This window comes from Anomaloglossus baeobatrachus, chromosome 4 (assembly GCF_048569485.1).
Source record: "Anomaloglossus baeobatrachus isolate aAnoBae1 chromosome 4, aAnoBae1.hap1, whole genome shotgun sequence".
Taxonomy (NCBI): domain Eukaryota; kingdom Metazoa; phylum Chordata; class Amphibia; order Anura; family Aromobatidae; genus Anomaloglossus; species Anomaloglossus baeobatrachus.
This window is the reverse complement of record NC_134356.1, coordinates 701,195,683-701,223,343: the sequence shown is the minus strand read 5'-3', so window position 1 is coordinate 701,223,343 and position 27,661 is coordinate 701,195,683. Positions and strand designations below refer to the sequence as shown.

Sequence of the window (27,661 nt, the reverse complement as noted above, 5' to 3'; positions counted from 1 at the left end):
GCACATTGTAGGTTCAGGCTGAAGGCATCAAAACCACAAAAGGTACACATGAAAAGCATCAATTACTATAATGAAATGGACTCTGAGGAGGGTCAGGAAGACCAAGAATTACCTGTGCTGCAGAGAACCTGCGAATACACAGCACCTCAGATATCACGCACAGACATCAATGACACATAAGAACCTAAACTATCCAGAGGAGAGTACAAGACGCCTCCTTTTCTGTTCAAACCACTGCTGAAGACCACAAACAAGAAGAGGCTTATCAAGGCCAACACAAGAACTGGACTTTACAAGAGAGGGAAATCTGTTCTGTGGTCTTTGTAAAACTCAAAAAGGTCACCTGATGGTTTTTCCATGTGTGCTGCCCACACATGGAGGGGTCGGTGTGATGAGGCAAGGGTCCTTTGATGTTGGAAAAATTACCCAGCATGGTTACCACAACATTCTGCAAGGACATGCTTTCCCATCTGGCTTACATTTAGGCCGGCTTCTCACTTGTGAGTTTCTCGCAGTAGAGCGATGTGAGAAAATCTCGCACTGGAATCGGACACATGTTAGTCAATGATTCAGCTCGCATCTGCGATTTTGTTTCTCAGTCCAGATCGCGGCATGCTGCTTTTTTGTGAGTTTCTACTGCGAGTCTTTCCAATGCAAGTCTATGGGAGCGTGTAAATAATCGGATATCACGGGACGGCACTCACCATCCTAGTGACATGCGATTTTCTAAATACATTTCTCACATGTTTCCTAAAACACTGGAAACGAGCGATGTCTCCCAATGTCTGTCAATCACTATTCCCTGTCAGTCGGTCTCTCCCTCTCGGTCTCTATTCTCTCTCTGTCGGTCCGTCACTATCTCTGTCCCTCTCTCACAGTCTGTCGATCATTTTCCCCTCCTCTCTCATACTCACCGATCCCCGGCGCGGCGCTGCACGACTTTGTCACTGCTGCTGCGGCTTTTACTATTGTGAAAAAGCCGGCCGCTCATTAAACAATCTCGTATTCCCTGCTTTCCCCGCCCACAGGCGCCTATGATTGGTTGCAGTGAGACACGCCCCCACGCTGAGTGACAGGTGTCTCCCTGCACCCAATCACAGCAGCTAGTGAGCGGGTCTATACTGTGCAGTGAAATAAATAATTAAATAATTAAAAAAAACGGCGTGCGGTCCTGAGGTGAGTAGCGCGATCTGCTGAGGTGTCACTGAGGTTAATCGCGGCCACCGCTGGATCCAGTGACAGCGGGTAACCTCAGTGACAGCTCAGCTGATCGCGATACTCACCTCAGTTGCTGCGTGGAGCTGACAGGAGCGGCGGTGTGTGCTGCAGCTCCGGTCACCTCCATGCAGCAGCGCTGGAAGCGACGCTGGAGGTCCGTGGATTACGTCGGACATGGAGGGCTTTTTGGGGCTTATTAAATTGGTAATGAGGGAATTTGTTTGTGTTTTTTATTTCTAATAAAGGATTTTTTCTGGTGTGTGTGTTTATTTACTGTAAGTTACAGATTAATCATGGAGGGTGTCTCATAGACGCCTGACATGATTAATCTAGGAATTAGTGGCAGCTATGGGCTGCCAATAACTCATTACCCCGATTTGCCAACGCACCAGGGTAAATCGGGAAGAGCCGGGTACAGTCCAAAAACTGTCGCATCTAATGTATGCGGCATTTCTGGGCGGCTGCTGACTGATATTGTTAGGCTGGGGGGCTCCCCATAACGTGGAGCTCCCCATCCTGAGAATACCAGCCTTCAGCCGTATGGCTTTATCTGGCTGGTATTAAAATTGGGGGGGACCGCACGCCATTTTTTGTAATTATTTATTTCACTGCACAGTATAGACCCACCCACCGGCTGCTGTGATTGGTTGCAGTGAGACACCTGTCACTCAGCGTGGAGGCGTGTCTCACTGCAACCAATCATAGGCGCCTGTGGGCGGGGAAAGCAGGGAATATGAGATTGTTTAATGAGCGGCCGGCTTTTTCAAAATAGTAAAAGCCGCCGGAGCAGTGTGAACGCCGTGCAGCGCCGCGCCGGGGATCGGTGAGTATGAGAGAGGGCTGCTAACTTCAGTCACTCAGGAGATTAGCGGTCACCGGTGAGCCCTTCACGGGTGACCGCTAATCAGGACGCGGCACAGACAGAGCCGCAGCATCACAATGAAGTCGGGTGAAGTTCACCCGAGTTCATTCTGACAGTGCGGCTCTGTCTGTGTCTGCTGTCAGCGGCCATTCAGCTCTGCTACATGGCTGTGTCTGCTGTCATCTGCCGTTCAGCTCTGCTACATGGCTGTCTGTGTCTGCTGTCAGCGGCCATTCACCTCTGCTACATGGCTGTCTGTGTCTGCTGTCATCTGCCATTCATCTCTGCTACATGGCTGTCTGTGTCTGCTGTCATCTGCCATTCATCTCTGCTACATGGCTGTCTGTGTCTGCTGTCATCTGACATTCAGCTCTGCTACATGGCTGTCTGTGTCTGCTGTCATCTGCCATTCAGCTCTGCTACATGGCTGTCTGTGTCTGCTGTCAGCGGCCATTCACCTCTGCTACATGGCTGTCTGTGTCTGCTGTCATCTGCCATTCATCTCTGCTACATGGCTGTCTGTGTCTGCTGTCATCTGCTATTCAGCTCTGCTACATGGCTGTCTGTGTCTGCTGTCATCTGCCATTCATCTCTGCTACATGGCTGTCTGTGTCTGCTGTCAGCGGCCATTCAGCTCTGCTACATGGCTGTCTGTGTCTGCTGTCATCTGCCATTCAGCTCTGCTACATGGCTGTCTGTGTCTGCTGTCATCTGCCATTCAGCTCTGCTACATGGCTGTCTGTGTCTGCTGTCAGCGGCCATTCACCTCTGCTACATGGCTGTCTGTGTCTGCTGTCATCTGCCATTCAGCTCTGCTACATGGCTGTCTGTGTCTGCTGTCATCTGCCATTCAGCTCTGCTACATGGCTGTCTGTGTCTGCTGTCAGCGGCCATTCAGCTCTGCTACATGGCTGTCTGTGTCTGCTGTCAGCGGCCATGTAGCAGAGCTGAATGGCAGATGACATAGTAAAAAATACGCATTACACACGCTAGTAAAATCATTAATTTATTCAGAAAAAGCATCGCACTTGCGTTGCACTCAGACCTAACGTGAACTAAAATCAGCCGAGTTTTTTTCAGCCCAGTCGGACCGATTTTACTCGCATAGATGTGTTTCCACTCTTAGTGGTACCATCATACGTATTATAGCAGGACAATAACCGTAAACACACCTCCAGGCTATGTGACCAAGAGAGGGATGGTTGGAGGCTATGTTCGAAGACACGGACTCTGCAAACAACGACCTCAACCCAGTTCTGATGGTTTGGGATTAGTTGGATCGTGAAATGAAGACAAAGTAGCTGATTACTGCCAAGCAGTTCTGAGAACTCCTTCAAGATTGTTGGAAGCCATTCAGATGACAAAATGATGCAGCTGCTCAGGAGGATGTCAAGAGTCCAAGGAGTGGGGTACTTTAACAGATATTCTGGTTCGTTCCTCACCGTTCTCTTCTCCTTGTCTCTATAAGTGTACCTTCTTTTTTTGTGCCCATTTCAATGAGAGCAAGCAGAACGATGGCATGAATAGTTGTGTCCAAACTTCTTACCAGGGCTGTAGGATTCCTCTGAAATACCGCAGCGATAGAGTAAAGCTCACGTGGCTGCAGTAACATACCCAGCGTCTGATCTTCAGCCGGCAGGAATCTCCTGTCATGCCCCCTTTAAAATCGGCCATACGAGCTGGATGACACGAATGATGAACAATCTTTCATAGAACATTCTTTCAAAGAATAACTGTTCATCTGCAAAAATTTCTTGCGACAATAAATGATTTTTTTATTACATGAAAGTTTTAAAATGGACAGTTTTCTCCCTGACGAGCATGGGTGTGTTAACAAGACTTCCACGAGCCGCAGTCACCGCAGCTCCTGGAAATCTTGTGCATGTGTGTGGCTCATTTCCGCTGATGAGCATGAGTGTGTTAACAAGACTTCCACGAGCCGGTGTCACCGCAGCTCCTGGAAATCTTGTGCATGTGTGTGGCTCATTTCCGCTGATGAGCATGAGTGTGTTAACAAGACTTCCACGAGCCGGTGTCACCGCAGCTCCTGGAAATCTTGTGCAGGTGCGTGGCTCATTTCGACTGATGAGCATGGGTGTATTAACAAGACTTCCACGAGCCGCAGTCACCGCAGCTCCTGGAAATCTTGTGCATGTGTGTGGCTCATTTCCGCTGATGAGCATGAGTGTGTTAACAAGACTTCCACGAGCCGGTGTCACCGCAGCTCCTGGAAATCTTGTGCATGTGTGTGGCTCATTTCCGCTGATGAGCATGAGTGTGTTAACAAGACTTCCACGAGCCGGTGTCACCGCAGCTCCTGGAAATCTTGTGCAGGTGCGTGGCTCATTTCGACTGATGAGCATGGGTGTATTAACAAGACTTCCACGAGCCGCAGTCACCGCAGCTCCTGGAAATCTTGTGCATGTGTGTGGCTCATTTCCGCTGATGAGCATGGGTGTGTAAACAAGACTTCCACGAGCCGGTGTCACTGCAGCTCCTGGAAATCTTGTGCATGTGTGTGGCTCATTTCCGCTGATGAGCATGGGTGTGTAAACAAGACTTCCACGAGCCCGCATCACCGCAGCTCCTGGAAATCTTGTGCATGTGCGTGGCTCATTTCGACTGATGAGCATGGGTGTGTAAACAAGACTTCCACGACACGAGCCGGCATCACCGCAGCTCCTGGAAATCTTGTGCATGTGCGTGGCTCATTTCAGCTGATGAGCATGGGTGTGAAACAAGACTTCCACGAGCCGGTGTCACCGCAGCTCCTGGAAATCTTGTGCAGGTGCGTGGCTCATTTCGACTGATGAGCATGGGTGTGTAAACAAGACTTCCACGAGCCGGCATCACGGCAGCTCCTGGAAATCTTGTGCATGTGCGAGGCTCATTTCGACTGATGAGCATGGGTGTGTAAACAAGACTTCCACGAGCCGGTGTCACCGCAGCTCCTGGAAATCTTGTGCATGTGCGTGGCTCATTTCGACTGATGAGCATGGGTGTGTTACATGACTTCCACGAGCCGGCATCACGGCAGCTCCTGGAAATCTTGTGCATGTGCGTGGCTCATTTTAGCTGATGAGCATGGGTGTGTAAACAAGACTTTCACGAGCCGGAATCACGGCAGCTCCTGGAAATCTTGTGCATGTGCGTGGCTCATTTTAGCTGATTAGCATGAGTGTGTAAACAAGACTTTCACGAGCCGGTGTCACCGCAGCTCCTGGAAATCTTGTGCATGTGCGTGGCTCATTTTGGCTGTGTCAGTGCACCTCAGAAGCAGAGTAAATGCTTCCGAGCTTCATCTGGCGCACTATGCATGACCGGAAATTCAGAACACTGCTTAGATACACGTCTTCTGAACTTCTGGTCATGCGCGGTGTGCCTAATGAAGCTGGGAGGTGTACACCTGGCTTCAAAGGCACGCTAACATAGCTGAAATGAGCCGTGGCGACGCTGGCTTGAGGAAATCATGTAATTACACTCCGAGGGGCCTGATAACACGGAAAGAAGGGCCGACTAGTCTGGAGAACCAACAACCTTGCGACTAGTCGAGCTACTAATAAGCTAATTAGCAGAGGGACAGCGAAGTTTAGAGGTCATTTTTTCCAAACATTCATATTAGTGAATATCGTTATACAAGATAGTTAGGCCGGGAATTCGGGCATACAGGTATGAATGCTGCTGGGTTGGAGGGCATAGCGGGGCTGACAGGTTCCCTTTAACTATTGTTATTACACAGCATGCGGTGTACGTTTGTGATGGGACAGTAGAGAGTTTACAGGTCAGTCTCCGTAGGTTGGGATCTCGGCACAGAGTGCAGCTCAGCTCCAGATTCCTACATTATATAAATGCATCTATACATTCACTTATAGGCTCATCCTTGTTCTCCTCTATAGAATGTTCCGTGTCAGTTCTCGGAGAACGTCACCCTCCCACAACCAAGCCTGACTGCAGAATGGAGTAGGCTGCAGGTGAGAGAAATCATTCTACTGCTTATATTAGATACATCAGTGCTTTTATGTGCAACTATCGACACAGCTGATAGTGGAAAAGATCTTACTGAGGCTTAATAGCAAAAGTGTATGTCTGTGCTTTAATATGGAGTGCCAGGAAATAAAAGAGCTGAAGGGATTTCTGGTAAGTAGTGGTTGTGTGCGGCAAGACGGAAGCATTTCCTTACAAAGAAAAATAACCAAACTGGGCTATGTTTTGCCAAATCCTTCATCAAGTCAGCCAGAAGCATGTGGGGAACGAATTATGTCTAACATTCCAAGGTTCAACTTTTTGGCCATAAATTCAAAATGTGCAAAGCTAACAATGCGCATCCCCAGGAGATTCCCCCTCCCTACAATGAGGCATGCTGGTGGCAGCATTGTGCTCAGGGGTTGATAGGTAATTGAAACTGGATCTTTAGTCAAGGTGAAGGGAATTATGGACTGAACAAAAGTCAGTTGAGATAAAAACCTTCAGCCTCTACTAGAAAGATGAAATGTAATTTTTCAGTATGACACCCCTAAGTGACCACTAAATCAGCAAAAGAAGATCAAAGTTTTGGAATGGCCAAGTCCAGACCCAAGTCCAACCTGTGGATGAAGAGGGCGCTGAACACAGGAGACACCACAGCAATCTGTTAGAGATAGAGCTACTGAAGTGGGAAGCAGGCAAAAATCGGCGATTTTTAATGTGATAGACCCAGACTCAAAAAGACTGAACGCTGTAATGTGTTACATTACTAATCTTGTATTGATCCTGTGTTATACTCCAGAGCTGTGCTCACTATTCTGCTGGTACAGTCATGGTCTACATACATTACATTACTGATCCTGAGTTACCTCCTGTATTATACTCCAGAGCTGCACTCACTATTCTGCTGGTGCAGTCACTGTGTACATACATTACATTACTGATCCTGAGTGACCTCCTGTATTATACTCCAGACCTGCACTCACTATTCTGCTGGTGCAGTCACTGTGTACATACATTACTGATCCTGAGTTACCTCCTGTATTATACTCCAGAGCTGCACTCACTATTCTGCTGGTGTAGTCACTGTGTACATACATTACATTACTGATCCTGAGTTACCTCCTGTATTATACTCCAGAGCTGCACTCACTATTCTGCTGGTGCAGTCACTGTGTACATACATTACTGATCCTGAGTTACCTCCTGTATTATACTCCAGAGCTGCACTCACTATTCTGCTGGAGCAGTCACTGTGTACATACATTACATTACTGATCCTGAGTGACCTCCTGTATTATACTCCAGAGCTGCACTCACTATTCTGCTGGTGCAGTCACTGTGTACATACATTACTGATCCTGAGTTACCTCCTGTATTATACTCCAGAGCTGCACTCACTATTCTGCTGGAGCAGTCACTGTGTACATACATACATTACTGATCCTGAGTGACCTCCTGTATTATACTCCAGAGCTGCACTCACTATTCTGCTGGTGCAGTCACTGTGTACATACATTACTGATCCTGAGTTACCTCCTGTACATCTTTTATTATAAAAGTAAAAAAACATAACAATAACAGAAACATAACAAAATATCAATCAGAAAAGCTCCATGTAACTGAGCCCTGGTTCAGCCGCTCGCTCTCTCCACGCACACATTATTACATACAACCCTCATATATACACAATAATAATAAATGACATCACTGACTTCTGGTCCAGCTGCCAAAGAAAATAGCAAACATAAAACAGGAAAGAAAATAAATAGCCTGTCCGGCAAATTTTTTTTTTTTTTTTTTTCTTTATATACACACGCGTAAACATAAATAAAATCAATACTGACTATATACAAAACTAAATCTATAAACGAACCCCCCACTCCAGACCACCATCCCCACCCCTGCGCCGACCTGAGAGCTGGTCCTGCGTCTCATGCTTCAGTCCATGTCCAACGTCACTGGACCAGATCAGGCAGCGCCAGTGTGTAACCCAAACCTCAATGTCCCAAAAGATGAACCCACCTCCCCCCTCCTGCCACCACCCAACCTAACACCTACACCCCTATCTATATACACAATATATACAATATATACAAACCAACAACAAATCAACAAACAAAACAAACAATCAACAAAGCCCAGGTTCGGCGCCTGCAGCCCTACATCACTGTAACTGATCAAAACAAAAATCTAGGGTGTCAGCAGCAGCCCACCACCAGGAAAGGAGAGGAGTAGACTAAGGCACACTAAAAGAAAAGCCCCTCCAGAGGAGAGCCGCCCTCCGCGCGCCCAGTCTCTCATACTCCAGAGAGCGCACCTTCACCAGGTCACCGACTATGGTCCTAAACACATCATCCACTGGGAGGATTTTCCGTTGCGTCGATACTAAGCACCGTGCGTTCCACGTGTGATACCTAACCACTACGCTAACTAGAAATAAAGTGCAGCGGTCCCGACCACCCAGGTCTCTGAATGCTCCATAGGCCCATTCCGCATAGGAGAGACCGGCCAGCCGAGGCCAGCCAATGGAGGCGCCCACCCTGTTGTATACCTCTGTGTTAAAGGGACAACGAAGCAGGAAATGGTCCATGCTTTCCAGCACAGTACCACACTGCTCTCGAGGACAATTCCTATCCTCAGAGCTCCTACACTTCAGATTGTCCCTCACACACAGTTTCCCATGGAAGCAGCGCCAAGCCAAGTCCCAAAACTTCGAGGGGATTCTGATAGAATTTAAAAGATGCAAACCCACCCCAAAATCCCGACTTGGGCAGTCTCTGAGCGCCAGAGGCCTCTGGAAATGGGTCAACAGAACCCTTTTGTCAAGGAGCTTCCTTGGCAGAGTCCTAATCTCCCACATTCCCAGACCCCACCGGCGAATTACCTTCAGAACCAAGGTAGCATAAGCCGGAAGATGTCCATGCGGTGTGCGAAGATCCTTCACTTGCCCTCCTGTCTCCCATTCCTGGAAGAAAGGCTGAAACCATCCACTACAGGAGAATACCCACGGAGGAGCCCTATCTTTCCAGAGGTTTGCAATATTGATCTTAATGAAGGTATTCACAAGGAATACCACAGGGTTGACCATACCCAACCCTCCTAGTCTCCTCGTACGGTAAGTAACCTCCCTCTTGATCAGGTTCAGTCTATTCCCCCATAACATCTGGAAGAACAAACTGTAGATCCGAGTCCAGAGAGGCTCCGGCAAGATGCACACGCTGCCCAGATAGATGAGTAAAGGGAGCAGGTAAGTTTTGATCAGGTTTACCCTTTCCCTTAGGGTCAAAGACCAACCCTTCCATTGGTTGACCTTCTGAGTGGCGATCTCTAGCCTGCTTTCCCAATTTTGTTTGGGGTAATCCCCCTGGCCAAATTCGATGCCAAGAACTTTTGCAGAGACTTTGGGTCCTGGAAGGGTGTCCGGGAGATCAAAACCAGGATCTCCTCCTCCCAGCCAGAGACTCTCACACTTATCCCGGTTGATCTTGGACCCAGATGCCTCAGAGTAGCGATTTACCTCTGACATCAGCCACTCCGTCTCCCCATCCGAGGAAACAAAAATGGTGACGTCATCAGCATACGCCACCACCCTTAGAGTGGATTCCGGTGCCGTCCGGTCCATCTCGACCCCCGCCAACGGTCCACTCTCCACCCTCCGAAGGAAAGGATCAATCGCAAACACGTACAGCAGAGGGCTTAAGGGACAACCCTGGCGAACACCAGAACCAACCTCAAAAGAGCTGCCAATCCAACCGTTCACAAGCGGGAAACTCTCTGCCCCAGCGTACAAGGTCTTAAGCCAATCAACAAACCTCCCCGGCAGGCCATACCTCAGAAGGACAGACCAAAGGTACTCATGATTAACCCGATCAAACGCTTTTGCCTGATCCAGGGACAGCATGTACCCCTTCCAGTGGTCAGCCCTACCCTGCTCCACTGCCTCTCGGACACAGAGCACAGCACTAAATGTACTGCGGCCCGGAACAGAGCAATGCTGGGCCCCTGAAAGGAGCTGGGGTGCAAACTTCACCAGCCGATTAAACAGCACCTTTGCCAAAACCTTCCTGTCTGCATTGAGAAGCGCTATGGGATGCCAATTCTCAATGCAAGACGGATCCTTACCCTTTGACAAGATGATCAGGGCAGACCTCCTCATTGACTTCGGCAGAGTGCCCAAGGAAAGACACTCATTGAATACCTCAGTCAAGAGGGGAACCAAGGCGTCCTTAAAGGTCTTGTAGAACTCAGATGTTAAGCCATCTGGACCTGGCGATTTCTTTAGGGCTAGCCCTTCAATCGCCAACCTAACTTCCTCTTCCGTGATCATCTCCGTCAAAACATCAAGAGAAGGGTCTACCCCTGGTTCGGGGACAGCTTCAGCCAGGAAAGCCGACATCTCATCCCAGTCTAGATCCCTCTTCCCCAAGAGGTGCGAGTAGAAGGATCTGACGACCTCCAGGATCCCTGATCTGGATCTCCTCAGGGACCCTGTACTGTCAATCAGTCCTGTGACAACTTTACTATTCACTGACATCTTGCAGTTCCTGTAAGGGTCGGGCGAGCGGTACTTCCCATAATCCCTCTCAAAAACCAAAGATGCGTGCCTATCATACTGACACCTCCTCAGCAAAGATTTCACTCTGGAGATCTCCTCACGGCTATCTCCAGCTGAGACAAGATGCTCGAGTTTCCTCCTCAGGCCCTGGTACAGGCGGTACCTGTCCAGACTCCTGAGGCCTGAGAGCTGGCGGAAGAATCTCGCCACCCTTTCCTTGAACATCTCCCACCACTCTGACTTACTACTACAAAGATCCAGTAAGGGTACCTGGCTCTGAAGAAAATCCTCAAAGGACTGTCTTATCTCCGCTTCTTCCAAGAGAGACGAATTCAGCCTCCAAAAGCCTCTTCCCATCCGGGGGGTCTCTGTAACATTCAGAGAAAACAAAATTAAACAGTGGTCGGAGAACTCCACCTCAACAACAGATACTGCTGAAGAGACGGCTTCCTCCTTTAAATAAAACCTGTCTATTCTGGACCTACAATTACCTCTATGATAGGTGAACCCCTCGTGGCCCGGGGTGTGCCGGATGTGGACATCCACCAGGCGAGCCTCACTAGCTATACTATTAAGAGCGACGCTATCATAAGTCAGCTTGCCTCTGGCACCTCCTCTATCTCGGGGTCTCGTGACAGTGTTGAAATCCCCTCCAAAGACAACCTGCCGACTCATAAAAAGGTAGGGCTTGATCCTCATAAAGAGACACTTCCGGTCCCACTTAGATTGGGGACCATAGATATTAATGAGCCGGAGCTCCTGTCCCTTCAGGAGGACATCTAAGATCAGGCACCTCCCCATTTCTAACTCAATAACCCGTCGGCATTCTACCGGTGCGGTAAAGAGGACCGCCACTCCGCTATACGGCTCGGCTGCAAGAGACCAATAAGAGGGCCCGAGTCTCCACTCCCTTTTGGCTTTAAACACCTCCGCTGTGTTTGACAGCCTGGTCTCTTGCAAAAAGAAAATGTCAGCTTCAACCCGGCTGAAAAAATCAAAGGCCGCAAATCTAGCCGTATTTGACTTAATGCTGGCGACATTAATGGACGCCAGCGTCAACGGAGTGGGTACCGCCATCATTGGTGATTGAGTTAGACGGCTTTCTTTTTCCCGCTCCCCTTCCTATCTTCTGCCTCCGAGGAGGAATCCTTCCCCCTCTTGAGGGACACAGATACGTCCATTCCCACACTCTTGCTTCTATTATCGTCCTCGTCTCCGGACTCTGGGCCAGTCCCTCCCCCCGTGGACCTGGCATCCCCAGGAGAAGGAGACTCGGCGCCTCCTGTAAGCACCGCCGAGGCCGGAACCTCACCCTCGTCTTCCTCTTCAGAGGAAGAGGTGTCCTCAAGGGCTTGGAACTGGTTAGAGAGACCCACCAGAGGGGAGTCGGCTTTACCTTCCTTGGGTACCTTAGTCAGAGCAGGAGAAGATGTTACGTCTCCCTTGTTTTTCTTTTTCCTGGTGCCGCGCTTACGCTTTTCCTGTAGCCACTGCCTATTATCCTCATCCATACTTTCATAATGGGAGGATTCTGAGGAAGTGGCATTTTCCTCCCTGTGGATCCTCCTGGCCTCCTCATCCAACTCATTGTCCCTCGGGGCCTCAGCAGCAGGCCTGGCATCCAGAGCAGGGGTCACCCTAGTTGGCCGGGGCTCGCCCACCTGCCTCTCCTGTCTGCGCTTATCTAGACGCCTCAGCTGGGCAGGCGTCTTTTGCCTGCTTTTCCTCCCTGGCCCCTCAGCTCCTTCACCTCTGCCAGTCCCTTCCCCAGCAGAATCTGCCTCTCGACTTTCTCCCACCGGGATCCTGACTGTATTAGCAAAGGAGCGAGGACAACGGCTGAACGGATGACCTAACTCACCACACAGGTGGCACCTAATCTCCTTACAAGATGCGGCGAGATGGCCGACATCCCCACACAATGCACGTTTCTGCACAGTGCAATTTGCACTAAAGTGCGTGGGGTCGCCACACTTGTGACAGAGCTTCGGTTGCCCCTGGTAGTGGACCAGGATACGATCCCTACCCAGGAAGGCAGATGATGGGATGTGGGCAACCGTACCACCTGAACGCTTAAGTTTTACCAAAAACGTCCAGGCCCCTGACCAGATACCAAACTCGTCTCGGTTTTTCTTCGGCATTTCCACCACCTCCCCGTACCGACTAAGCCAAGTCATGATGTCAAAACAAGAGAGCGACTCGTTACAAGTCATCACGGTCACTCTCTTGACCTGGTTTTGGCGAGACACTGCCTGAACGTCAAAGTCTCGCCAGCCAGGCTCGTTCTTTACCAGCTCATAATTCGACCAGAAGAGCTCAAGCCCCTCCGGCCGAACAAAGCTGATATCAAACTCGGTCGTGCCATAGAAATGTAAGAAAGCGTAGATGTCATTCGCCTTGAAGCCCATCCCCAGCAGGAGCTCCACAACTTTTTTCCGTGGAAGACACGCATCACTGCCCCTCCACTGAAGATGGACCACATTCCTACGCACACGGGCCGGCCCGGCTGTCGGGAGGGACCACACAGTATCCCCCTCTCTTTGCTCTCGGTAGGCCCCGAGGCCATGCCTCTCTATCCAAAAGGATAGATCAACCTCTCGACCCTCTACATTTAGTGATCTCTCACCCCTCTTTAGAGCCTCCAGGAGGCGCCGTTGCAATATGCCGTCCACAGAGGCCGGAGACGAGGAGGACGCCCTGGTTCCCCCAGCGGTGACACTGGCATAACTCCTGACAGGTGCTGCCACCACCGGGGGGACAACTGGACCAGTAATTACCTCAACATCATTACCCACCTCCATCTCACCATCCATCATACCAGCACCCTCACCAATATTCACACCCTCAGACTTTTCCTCACTTGCCCCCACCACCACATTCACACCTGCTGAACCAGTACCTTGAGTGGGTGACATGTTAACCTCAGCATCATCGGGCACAAGGGGCTCAGCCACCTCCACAGAACTGGTGGCGCCCTCACCCCTGGTCTTATGAGTGCCCTCCGCGTCATCAGTTAGTGACTTCTGAGCAGGGCGCCGCTGATCCTTAGCTGTTGTGAGGTGCCGCTGATCCTCACTATCAGTATCCGGTTGACCAGCGGCACCAACACAGAACAGAGGCTTCGTGGGAGGAGTGGGATTCTCAGCCCCAGCAGCCCCCTCACACTGCCGCCGTTTCTCAACTGAGTGATCAGCGGCAACAGTATTTAGAGGCGCCGAGGCTCCCGCAGCTGCCCCCGACACTGGGCTGCTCCCCCCTCCCACAGGGGAGCGCACCACAGTATCGCGGCCTGACCGAATGCCCGCCGCCGGGCCGCCCTCACTGTCCAGCCTCTCGGCTGATGCATCCCCTGCTACGTCCCCACTACTACAAGCAGAAACGCAGCTCTGTGCCTCGCTACCTCGCTTTGTGATCTCCCCGCGCCTTTGCACCGAATCCACAGCAGAACCCGGGCTGGGCTGGGCAACGGGGCTTATACAGCGAGCTGACCCTGCGGCCGGCTCTGGGGGTACAGGGAGGGGGGCATACACGTAGCTTACAGTTTCTTGCGGCTTTGGCTTGTTCTTTTTTGCCTTGCTCTTGCCCCCAGGTGCCTCCTCTGGTAGATCATCACCAAGGTGGAAGTTCTGGAGGCACACTGGGGACTCCAGCAGCTTGATCTCCGCCATTAGCGCCCCTCCCTGGCTGCTGTGGTCACTGTCCTCCCCAGAGCCAGCAGGACCGCGACTAGATGGCACAGCCGCCTGTCCCGCAGGAAGCTCGCTGCACGTGGCCTGCGGGTGGCTCTGCAGGCGGCCAGGTGGGGCTTTCTGCTGGTCATCATCATCATCATCATCTACCTGGCTCTCAGGCTGCAGACCCATCAGCCTCTGCTCTCTGTTATCAGCCATCTGCCGGAACCGGTCCTCACTCATTAGTTTTTCTTTAAACGGTCCACTTTTTTCTCTAATAAATGCTTTTCTCACCTCCAATTCATTAATTTCCTGCTTTAAGCTGTTAATTTCTGCCAGTAGTTTTGTCTTCCGGGCCCTGGAGGCTGTGGCAGCTTTGGCGCTTGTGCAGCGCAGCTCCTCCCGGAGTCTCCTGATGGTCTTGCTAGCTTCTTCATACTCACGGAGATGATTCATGACCCGGGAGCCATAGGTGGACACAGACTCCCGGGGTCGCTGCGAACCCCATCCCTCCTCAGCGAGGTCGGCCTCACCTCCGTGAGTACTCGGCTCTCCTCCGGAAGGACGGCTATCATGCACACTTGCTGCCATTTCCTCCATGCTGGAAGCCTTGCGGCTTCTCGGGGTCTCCACAGACCCGGGGGGAGTAGGAGCCACATTACAGCGACTCCTGGTGACGGGCCTCACCCCCGAGTCCTCAGATGAGCAGGCCGGTTGCTGGCTTTTCTTGATCCCCGCCGGCCTGGTTCGGGGAACAGAAGCAGGGGTCTTGGCTCCATCGCCCATGCCCAGCAACCCGCTCCCTCCCTGGGGAGGAGAGAGCAGGTCCCTGGTGGAGAGGTCTTCCTTCTCAGGAGCTCAGGAGCACACACCAGGATCAGAAGCGACCACACCCTCAATTACCACAGTGAGCAGCAGCTGAGCAGAGCTGCACTCACTATTCTGCTGGTGCAGTCACTGTGTACATACATTACTGATCCTGACTTACCTCCTGTATTATACTCCAGAGCTGCACTCACTATTCTGCTGCTGCAGTCACTGTGTACATACATTACGGATCCTGAGTTACATCCTGTATTATACTCCAGAGCTGCACTCACTATTCTGCTGGTGCAGTCACTGTGTTTTTGATCTGCCCCTGACAGGAGGTGCAACACGTACTTCCATCTTCAAGGGAGTGTCCTCCTCCCCGGAACAGGTCACCACTCTAGGGCAACACATCACACAGAGAGTCTCTTTATAAAACATGGAATGATTTATTTGTTCTTCAACCTTTTCGACAGACATGGCCATTCCGATACCGCTCTACTGCCAATGTTCTCTGGGGTACTTCTACTGTCTAGTCTGCTGCCTGGGAATTAGCCTCCAGCTGCCGAGTCTAAGCCTCCACTTACCCGTGCTCTTCTCTCCTCGCTACCTGTGCCCAATAGCTGCCTTGGATTTTATCAGCCCCTCGACTTTCCTAGGCCCGTCTCGAGGAAATCTCTCTCTCGGGCATGTCTGTCTAGTTCTTGGACACTTCTAAGCCCGTCTCGAGGTGACCTGTGGGCTCTGGACACTTAGAGAATACCTCCAGGTTCCCCGCTGGGCCCAAGTTACCAAGCACTGTCCGCACACCAGGAACCTCTCTGCAGGACTCACTCTCTTGGGCACATCTGTCTAGTTCTTGCTCTCTTCTAAGCCCGTCCAGAGGTGAGCTGTAGGCTCTGAACGCATACAGGATACCTCCGGGTTCCCCGCTGGGCCCACGTTACCAAGCACCGTCCGCACACCAGGAACCTCTCTGCAGGACTCCCTCTCTTGGGCACATCCGTCTAGTTCTTGCACTCTTCTAAGCCCGTCCCGAGGTGAGCTGTAGGCTCTGAACGCATACAGGATACCTCCGGGTTCCCCGCTGGGCCCACGTTACCAAGCACCGTCCGCACACCAGGAACCTCTCTGCAGGACTCACTCTCTTGGGCACATCCGTCTAGTTCTTGCACTCTTCTAAGCCCGTCCCGAGGTGAGCTGTAGGCTCTGAACGCATACAGGATACCTCCGGGTTCCCCGCTGGGCCCACGTTACCAAGCACCGTCCGCACACCAGGAACCTCTCTGCAGGACTCCCTCTCTTGGGCACATCCGTCTAGTTCTTGCACTCTTCTAAGCCCGTCCCGAGGTGAGCTGTAGGCTGTGAACGTGAAGTGACCAACCAGGGAGGCCTCTGGCTGTGTAGTCGTGGCAGCACTGTATTCAAGGCACATCCCTGGCTTTGGTACTTCTTTAATGTTGAGAAAGTGTGTGTCAGTATCTTCATCGGCCGATGCACAAAGAGTCGGCAGGCAAAAGTCCAGATGCAATAAAAATGACATTTATTCACAAGGAAAAACACTCCGGTCAGCAGATTCCGGCAATATTAGTGGAGCTGGGGACAACCTGCCCAAACGCACCCTCTGGTGGGGATATGCCCTAGATACTCTTCTTCTCCGGGCTCCCACTCTCCGGCCAAGCACACACTGGACCCACACCAGCGGAATAGACCCTGAGGTTGCGTCCACCTCCTGTTCTCCGGTGTCCCTTGATGGTCCGCTCACACACACACTTGCCGCTCCAGATGTTCACTGTCTGCAGTCCCGGATCCTTCTCTCCCCACACACACACAATCTCTCCCTAGATATCCGGCCGACTCCTCCTCCCCGGTGGCAACAGCCGTCCCACCCGGCCACTAGGGGGTGCCCTAACACAACACATACAATAATAAAAATCAACACTTTTAATAATCACAATGCCGGGTAACTATGCTAAACTAGTAGGGGGTAGGCCCACCCACTACATGCCTCCCCTCTTAAAATCCGAGCCTCCCGGCAAGGCTCTAAAACTTTAAACATATTAACACATAAAAACCTTTTGGGTCAGTCCTCAACAGCGGCACCAGTTCAGCGGCGCTCCCGGTCTTTAGGGGCGCTTAATGGCGCAGCAGCGCTCCCGGTCTCTGTATAGCGCCCGGAGGCTCAACAGCGCTCCCGGTCTTAGATGGGCGCCCGGAGGCTTCAATAGCGCTCCCGGTCTTTGCTGAAGGTGCCCGGAGGCTTCAAGAGCGCTCCCGGTCTTTGCTGGAGGGCAACAGGCCCGTAAAACTTTTCAACAACAAGGGAACTTTCTGCCGGTCTGGAACAACACCGGTCTTTGAAGGTGCTGAAGTCAACAGCTTACTCTGGGGGCCAGGCTCTCTTCCATTCCTCCGCTTGAGCCTGGATATAGGCCCCCAGAGATTGTCCCGGCTGGCGGCGGATTCGCCGGAAAGACACAGGGGCGAAAGGCGGCTCCACTGGCGCAGCTGCTGCAGCTCCTCTTGGGGGTGATGGTGTCTCTGCCCGAGATGGCGGTGGTGCGTCCAGCATGATGACCGGCTTGTTTGTAACATTTTGCGTTACCGCTACCACGGTTGGAACCTTCTCCGGGTCAGGGGCCGATGCAGTCGCCGTTTCCGGGACAGCAGCCATGATGCGCCGGGGTTGAGAGGGCGCGGGCGGGAGCGGTCTGGCATGGCTCCGGCGCCGCTCTTGCTGCTCCTCCCACTCAATCTCCTCCTGCCACTGCTCCGCTTCCCGGGTGGTTGGCATGCGGGAGACACAAACAGCAAACAGGCCGCGGCTACCTGCGTCCGGCAGGAACTGGACTTTCTCGCCCGGCCACAAAGTATGGAGTCGCTTGGGCAGTCCTTCCACGTCGAGATGAACTCTGTTATAAAAGTAATCATCCCCGGTCTCGACTTCTCGGATGAATCCATATCCGTCCTGCTGGTTGAACTTAACAACCACCCCGGTCACAAACTGCTGTGCCAGCTCCTCGCCATCGGGACCGGACAGCATTTCCCGGACAATGGTCTCAGCCAGGAGACGTTCCTGGACGGGGTCAGGCTTCGGGGTCGGGACACTGGGGTGCGACTCCGCAGGCGGGGCGATGACTGGGTCCCAGAAGAAGCCCAGGTGATCTTTCTCCAAGCGCTCAGCGGCCTCCTCAGCCGGCTCCGGCACAAATGGGGAAGCGGCGGCGTTAAGCTGCGGGGTCTCCCATGGGAAGACTGCAACCCCCGGACGGTTTGGCATGGGTGGGGTGGCATAGGTCGCCTTCACCTCTGTGATGGTGCTCCCGGTTTGAGCATCCCATGAGGTCTTCCAGGAAACTTTGTCCGGCCTGGTGGAACCTCCCGGTCCAATGGGAAGGTCCGCCAACGCGGCCTCACTAGCAGGGGCGAACCGGGGTCGACCTCGACCGAGGCTGATTAGGGCCATAGTCGTTGCCAACTCCGCGGGTTGCCCAAAGGTCTCCATCTCGGTCTCCGACAGTATCGCTGGTAATGGCGGTGATGTCGACGCTGAGACTGGGAAGAGTGGAGGCGGGTCTTCGTTTCCCGCTCTTAAACGGACTCCACCCCCAGCCTCACGCATCATCTTGACTCCTCCGCTGAGGTACTTCTTTTTCTTCTTCAATGCCCTGGAGCTGGCGCCTCCCCTCTTTGGGCGGAGTACTCCGTATTTTCTCTTCGGCGCCGGCCAGCCCCAGGCTCTTCTTTTGGCGCCAATTCTTCGCGCCTTTTCTTCCTTACAGATAACGGCCTCCTTGCCGCCATCTTGTACCCGGTCCAACGCTACGGGTACTGTGTTTTCTTCCCACCAGGGGACTGGAAACCTTGCATCATGGTCCGGGTCCTGTGTTCCAGGCACGACCTGATCTCCAGCTTTTTGGGTTCCTGGCAGGGGAATCGCATCCTGCCGACTACGCCACATGAAGTGACCAACCAGGGAGGCCTCTGGCTGTGTAGTCGTGGCAGCACTGTATTCAAGGCACATCCCTGGCTTTGGTACTTCTTTAATGTTGAGAAAGTGTGTGTCAGTGTCTTCATCGGCCGATGCACAAAGAGTCGGCAGGCAAAAGTCCAGATGCAATAAAAATGACATTTATTCACAAGGAAAAACACTCCGGTCAGCAGATTCCGGCAATATTAGTGGAGCTGGGGACAACCTGCCCAAACGCACCCTCTGGTGGGGATATGCCCTAGATACTCTTCTTCTCCGGGCTCCCACTCTCCGGCCAAGCACACACTGGACCCACACCAGCGGAATAGACCCTGAGGTTGCGTCCACCTCCTGTTCTCCGGTGTCCCTTGATGGTCCGCTCACACACACACTTGCCGCTCCAGATGTTCACTGTCTGCTGTCCCGGATCCTTCTCTCCCCACACACACACAATCTCTCCCTAGATATCCGGCCGACTCCTCCTCCCCGGTGGCAACAGCCGTCCCACCCGGCCACTAGGGGGTGCCCTAACACAACACATACAATAATAAAAATCAACACTTTTAATAATCACAATGCCGGGTAACTATGCTAAACTAGTAGGGGGTAGGCCCACCCACTACAAACGCATACAGGATACCTCTGGGTTCCCCGCTGGGCCCACGTTACCAAGCACCGTCCGCACACCAGGAACCTCTCTGCAGGACTCACTCTCTTGGGCACATCCGTCTAGTTCTTGCACTCTTCTAAGCCCGTCCCGAGGTGAGCTGTAGGGTGTGAACGCATACAGGATACCTCCGGGTTCCCCGCTGGGCCCACGTTACCAAGCACCGTCCACACACCAGGAACGTCTCTGCAGGACTCCCTGGCTTCCTGGCCTGCCTCACCAGCCAACCGTCTGCTCTGTCACTCCTCCCATCCTGGCTCTCAGTTCCTTCGGGAATCGGGAAGTACCTGCCATACTGCACATAGTAAAACCTTCACTTACTCCTAGTCCTTATCTTGCTAACATTCTTAATATTACACAGCTAATACATTACTTGCATATTACAGATTATCCTCCATATTACTATAAAATACACAGAGTAAAACGCAGTATTCAGTAAAAACGCTTTAAACGTTCGGCCACTAGATGGCGGCGACTGCAGATTCTCCTTAAGATTCTCCGCATTTTATGTGAAGATTTCATTTATAGACTTTAATTAGCAGGTAAAAAAACCTCACCAAATACACATAGAATCCAAACAAGACTGTATCAATATAGTATTCTCAACGCCAAGTACCAGGAAGTGTCAACAACAAAGCAACTTTATTTATAACATGACCAACATACAAGACACAGAAAACAGCATCAAAAGCGAGATAAAAACCCAGTAACTAAATGTATTTAGGAATTTATTTATTGTGACATTTTCTTCAGCTATTTAGCATTTATACTAATGGCTCCAGATAAAAAGGACCATATCACTGCAAATGTGGGTTGTGGATTGTAAGGCTGTGGTGTAACGCCTGCCTGGATCCACAGTCTCAGACGGGCTGTAATGGACAGGCCAGAGGAAAGCCGCTCACAAAGCAGGCCCCGAGAACCTGAAACCCTTTAACCCCTATACAGGGATGTGGAATTACACAGGGCCCTGTGGAAGGCAGCAGTCCGATGAGAGTAGTCGTCAGGCAGGGTCAAACCAGGAAATGCAAAACAGGGAAATGCAAATCACGCAGGCAAGGACGTAATCAGAAAACGAAGCAGAGGTCAAATCCGGATCGGGCAGCGAGGAACATAAACAGCAGCAGGAGGGTAGTGAGGAGATAAGGGAGAGGTCTAATCCGGATCAAGCAGCGAGGTACACATACGACAGGCAGGAGAGTAGTCAGTAAACAAGCAGAGGTCAGAACACCAGAATCACTAAACAGAACAGGAACCAGGAGTACAGAACTATCTCTGGCAGAGGGCAGCAGACAGGAGGGGAAATAAGAAGGGTGTGGGGTCTTTCCATTGGCTGTAGCTGAATGACGGTAACCCCACCTGGAAGACACAGGCCACCTACAGTCAGCCAGTGGTACTGCAGATCCCAAGATAACCCAGACCAGGGGATGAGTGGCGCCTGCGCCCACCAGCGCTGCTGGCATCGACTCCTCTCCCATCACCAGCACCATCCACAGTGGGAACACGGCGTTACCTGGCGATCGGAGCAGAAGTCGCTGGAGCGGACTCCGGTGGGGACGTAACATGTGGGCGCACACTGAGTTTTTGTATGTAGATTTGGTGCAGTTTAACATTTTTCTTTTTCTGTGGCTTGTTTTCTCTGTGACAAGCTGAGAATTTCAATGATACTATTTTTGGGTGCATTCGATGTAAATAAATCAAAATTTTGCATTTTTAAAGGAAGACATCGAAACCGAGGAATGCAATTGTGTCATTTTGTTTTCTTTAATATTCTTCTCGATGTTTCGCAGACGGCTTCATTTTATATTTATTACGTTTATTTATTCCATGTATTTGGATAGACCTGACATTCATACACATGGTGAAAGATTTATTTTTTGTTGTTTGATTGTCCGATTGTTTATAGTATATTCTGCAGTATATTGTGTAGATGAAAGTCTCCGATAAGGCTCAGCCCGTGGCTCTGACGGGGCCTTCATCAGACCCCCGGCCGCCATGGTAAACAATCGGTGCCCGCCATCAGATAGCGGCCAGAATGACAAGCAATATTTCATGATAACTGGAAAAAAGCAACTTCTCAGGAAAGAAACAAAAGTTGCTGAACATGGCATGGGGTTAACGATCACCGTCCAGTCACTTCCTTTGATGACAGGATGATGGTGACAGGAAGGGCTTTGACGTAACCATAGAGCCAAGACTGGCACAAAGTGTCTCACATTCAATCTATGCAGGAAAACGAGCGCTAGCCTAGCAGTGCAGATGTTTGGAGACTAATCAATCCATAAAACATGCTTCCTTCTGTCCGTACAGTAGACACCTATGGGCAGTGCACACACACCTCGTTATTCTCCCGATCCCCAATTTCTGATCTAATTCTGCATTGCTATCACATCTAGGGTGACAAAATCTGTACAATACACATTACATAAATCATTCTAACAAAGATAATTTTGTTTCCTAACAGACATCTCAGCAAGAGGCAGAAATTCAAAATGGATTTACACTATTTCTCGATTCTGTCCCGAAAGTGACAACGTTCATCTCACAATGCAAGACAGATGTGTCGTTACAGAGGTTCTCCAGCAACATAAAAACAATGACCAACATCCAGCAGAGAGTCAGCAAGAAGGTGAGGCCACCACCATTACACGGTCCAAAACACAAACATCTACAAACCGAAGAACATAAAACAAGCCCAAGGAAATCCACCACAAAGAAAGACAGGGCGGCTCAACTCCGAAGTCTGGAAAAAAAAGAGATGTGCCCGTAGAAGCGCATGTTGAGCGCGAAACAGCTGTAGCCTGGGGGAGCCCGCACCCGGCTTCATCACGGCCTGTTTCATTTTACCTTTTTGGAATAAAAATGTATGTTTTTACAGATTTTGGAGTTGAGCCGCCCTTTCTTTCTTTGTGGTGGATTTCCTTGGACATTGGCTTATTTTGGAGTGTGCACCTCCTCGTATGTGTGGATCAAAAGGGACTGGAGCTGCTTTTCTACCGCCACGGGAATTGTGACGGTAAACCACGGTAGTGCAGAATCATTCTTTATTTTTATGCACATAGAAAAAGGCCCACTGCAGATGGTAGAACCTCAGGCCAGGTCCCCATAGATTTGGAAGATTGTGGAAGGGAGAAGGGTTTTTGCTAAACGCAGCAGCTTCATGCCAAGCCTAAGGGGCACTTTGCACACTACGACACTGCAAGCCGATGCTGCGATGCCGAGCGCGATAGTCCCCGCCCCCGTCGCAGCTGTGATATCATAGTGATAGCTGCCGTAGAGAACAGTATCGCTACGCCAGCTTCACATGCACTCACCTGCCCTGCGACATCTCTCTGGCCGGCGAACCGCCTCCTTCCTAAGGGGGCGGGTCATGCGGCGTCACGCGGCAGGCGGCCAATAGAAGCAGAAGGGCGGAGATGAGCGGGACGTAAACATCCCGCCCACCTCCTTCCTTCCGCATAGCCGGCCGGGACGCAGGTTGGAGATGTTCCTCGCTCCTGCGTAACATCGGTCTTTCCCAATTCATGGAAATGACCGACACTACACCGATCATACGATTACGTCGCTTTTGCACTCGTTAATCGTATCAAAAATGCTTTACACACTACGATGTCAACAGCGACGCCGAATGTGCGTCACTTTCAATTTGACCCCACCGACATCGCACCTGCTATGTCGTAGTGTGCAAACTACCCCTAAGGCTTCTTTCACACATCAGTTTTTTGCCATCACAATCCGTTTTCTTGATGGATTCGTCGCAGATTGTGGCTAAACTAATGTGACGGATACGTTTTTCGACGGATCCAACTAGCTAGGGGCGAAATAATAATTGGAGCATGCTCAGTTAAAAACAAAATGGAATCCATCAGTGGATTCCGTCATTTGATGGATGACGACATATCCTGCACCCATAGGCTTCCATTCTACCAAACGATGGACAGCGACGGATCCGTCGCCGTCCGTTTTTTCGAAGTACACAAAAAACGTTACTTTGGCCGTCATCTCCGTCCAACGGACAAACATTTTTCGACAGATGAAACGTGAGGCCATCCGTCGCCAATACAAATTGATGAGAAAAAAACGGATCCAGCAGCATCAGTCGCCGGATCCGTTTTTTTTCAAAATTCGACGGATTGTGACTGATGGCAAAAAACTGATGCGTGAAAGGGGCCTAAGTGACCTGCTTTGACCGGACTCTGTCCAGCCCAAAGACATTGAATGATGCTTCTTGGTCACCACTCCATTCAATCCGCCTGTCGGGCTGGCTCACACCCCCATATAACAGCCGTGTGCTCTCTGATGTAGATGGCATTCAGCCCAATGTGATTCTATCTGACCGGTTCAGCACAAGAAATCAATGGCAGCGTGCTCAGAGTGTCTTTGCATATTGGATCCCATCTTAAAGCTCAAATCATTTTGTTTCCCCTCCTGTGAAATAACATTTATAAAAAGAAAACAGAATATAGCTTAAGGCAGACTTCAAAATAGAAAATGATTTGTTCTGCATGGTAACGCCTGTACAATCAGATCACCAGGTCACATTTACAGGGCAGTAAACGCCTTGCAAGCCATGCACTAATGGTGGAATTTCACCGCACAGAGAATTTATTCATGTTATATTATAAAACAAATTTTGTCATTTAAAGTGATGCAAAAAAAATGTGTTTTCATATGGCAATGTCAATTAAAAAGTTGTGGCTCGTGGAAAAAGGGGAGGGATAAAAAGATCAAAAATGAAAATTTTCAGAAATGGGAAGGGGTTAACGTCATCTGGCAAGTCGTGTTTACAATTCTATACCATGACTAAGTAATGAGATACTTAACTGCTTCTGGATTGCAGAAAGACTTCAGACGTCAGCGATCTGCTATGCAGTGACTGACGTTCTAAAACATCACTGTCTACAGGCATCCAGCTGTCAGAGACAAGCAGCCTTCCCATGGAGAATACAGAGACGGTTTATTACCGTTTCTGCCTTTGCTGTGCATACAGTGAATCCGGATCCTGCGGTCATGTGCCTGTCAGTTGTAGGGAGGAAACTGGAGTTGCTGCATTCCAGGAGATCCAGACAAGAGGCTGTATTACCACTGTAACTGAGGCGAATATGCCAGCCCAAGCTACAGGGGAAAAGAGTTAATAAAAAAAAGTATTTAAATATTAAAATGCCTCTCGAATGTATTTCTAAATTCATGGTTGGCACAATGTGTAAAATAAATGAAAAATAAAATAAAACAAATAATTTAAAAGCAGGTAATAAAAAATAAAGCCACTGTCAATCCAAATTTCTGTTACTAGCTGTCAAAAAAATCAATAAAGATATATACACACAAGGTGTAATAAAAAATAAGTGTGCCTAAAAGTAAAAAACTGACATTAACAGAAAAGTGCAGCCTGACGAGTGTCATGTTGTAATGTGTTTTAATTCCTCTTCAGTATGTGTTCTTCACTCGCAGCAGAACGGTCCAGGACAGAACATCCTTTGTACATTGCTATTTATAGGATGGGGTATAGGACAATATGATCCGTGTCTGACACAAAACCCCGGCATGGAGACACGCGCTCACCCCCTGCAGAACTAGAAATACAGATACCGGTTACCTGCCACGTACAGTTGTGGAGTGGCAGCAGATTCCTCCATGCTTTATACCAGGCCTGCTTTTGACATAATTATGGGCGAGTACCTAGCATTGTTGCCTTGCAGTGCTCCGGTTCAGCAAAGGACAACATCTCAAAGGAGTCTGTGCGTTCTTCCTGGGTTTGCACGAGTTTCCTCCAACATTCCCATTGCGTCTCACATTCCAAAAATACATCAAAGGTTGTTAATTGACTTTGTGATGAGCGAGCACAGGTACTCGCAACGAGCAGTGATGAGTGGGCACTACCATGCTCGGGTGCTCAGTACTGGTAACTAGTGATGAGCGGGCACTACCATGCTCGGGAGCTCAGTACTGGTAACTAGTGATGAGCGGGCACTACCATACTCGGGTGCTCAGTACTGGTAACTAGTGATGAGCGGGCACTACCATGCTCAGGTGCTCTGTACTGGTAACAAGTGATGAGCGGGCACTACCATGCTCGGGTGCTCTGTACTTGTAACTAGTGATGAGCGGGCACTACCATGCTCGGGTGCTCAGTACTGGTAACTAGTGATGAGCGGGCACTACCATGCTCAGGTGCTCAGTACTGGTAACTAGTGATGAACGGGCACTACCATGCTCGGGGTGCTCAGTACTGGTAACTAGTGATGAGTGAGCACTACCATGCTCGGGGGCTCAGTACTGGTAACTAGTGATGAGCGGGCACTACCATGCTCGGGGTGCTCAGTATTGGTAACTAGTGATGAGCGGGCACTACCATGCTCAGGTGCTCAGTACTGGTAACTAGTGATGAGCGGGCACTACCATGCTCGGGTGCTCAGTACTGGTAACTAGTGATGAGCGGGCACTACCATGCTCGGGTGCTCAGTACTTGTAACTAGTGATGAGCGGGCACTACCATGCTCGAGTGCTCAGTACTTGTAACTAGTGATGAGCGGGCACTACCATGCTCGGGTGCTCAGTACTTGTAACTAGTGATGAGCGGCCACTACCATGCTCGGGTGCTCAGTACTGGTAACTAGTGATGAGCGGGCACTACCATGCTCGGGTGCTCAGTACTTGTAACTAGTGATGAGCGGGCACTACCATGCTCAGTACTCATAACTAGTGATGAGTGGGCAATACCATGCTCGGGTGCTCAATACTTGTAACTAGTGATGAGCGGACACTACCATGCTCGGTACTTGTTACTAGTGATGAGCGGGCACTACCATGCTCGGGTGCTCTGTACTTGTAACTAGTTATGAGCGGGCACTACCATGCTCAGTACTGGTAACTAGTGATGAGCGGGCACTACCATGCTCGGGTGCTCAGTACTGGTAACTAGTGATAAGTGGGCACTACCATGCTCAGGAGCTCAGTACTCGTACCTAGTGATGAGCGGGCACTACCATGCTCGGGAGCTCAGTACTTGTAACTAGTGATAAGTGGGCACTACCATGCTCGGGAGCTCAGTACTGGTAACTAGTGATAAGTGGGCACTACCATGCTCAGGAGCTCAGTACTCGTACCTAGTGATGAGCGGGCACTACCATGCTCAGGTTCTCATAACTAGTAACGAGCAGTGATGGTAGTGCCCGCTCATCACTAGTTACGAGTATTGAGCACCCGAGCATGGCAGTGCTCGCTCATCAGTAGTTACGAATACCCAAGCACCCCGAGCATGGTAGTGCCCGCTCATCACTGGTTACGAGTACTGAGCACCCGAGCATGGTAGTGCCCGCTCATCACTGGTTACGAGTACTGAGCACCCGAGCATGGTAGTGCCCGCTCATCACTGGTTACGAGTACTGAGCACCCGAGCATGGTAGTGCCCGCTCATCACGAAGTCAACGAACAACCTTTTGATACAGAATGAAGACAACGTACACTATATGGACCTTGTTCACATGATCGTAAAGCAGCTGAATTACTATGTGACGGAATTCAGGCCAAAACCAGACTGTAAAATAAGGTCACTCTTTGGCTGTGTAAATAACCCTATATTCACAATGGAAAGCTCCCAGTTTGGCTGCAATCTCTTGTTCTAGACCCTTTGTATATAACTGGCAGACACAGACAGAATAATATATGGGCCCTTTGCAGCCTAAGGGTATGTGCGCACGTTGCGTAAATACATGCAGTTACGCTGCGCTTTGTAGCGCAGCGTAACTGCATGCGTCCTGCGTCCCCTGCACAGTCTATGGAGATTGTGCAGGGGCCGTGCGCACGTGGCGTTTTAGAGCGCAGCGCTTCGGCTACTGCCGAAGCGCTGTGTAAAAAGAAGTGACATGTCACTTCTTCCGTGGGCTTTGCCGGCAGCTCCTGCTCTGTCTATGGCAGGAGCTGCAGGCAGAGCGCATGGAATCGGCTT

The 27,661-nt window shown here is 50.7% G+C and overlaps 1 protein-coding gene across 1 annotated transcript in view; it reads left to right on the top strand.

Moving 5' to 3' along the window:
* The window catches only part of EPO (erythropoietin), a 112,684-nt gene that overhangs the window by 84,478 nt on the left and 545 nt on the right, over positions 1–27,661 (top strand). The window contains exons 3-4 of the mRNA XM_075343283.1: positions 5,977–6,051; positions 22,178–22,342. Coding sequence (XP_075199398.1) covers positions 5,977–6,051; positions 22,178–22,342 — 240 coding nt within the window. The remainder of the gene's footprint in view (positions 1–5,976; positions 6,052–22,177; positions 22,343–27,661) is intronic.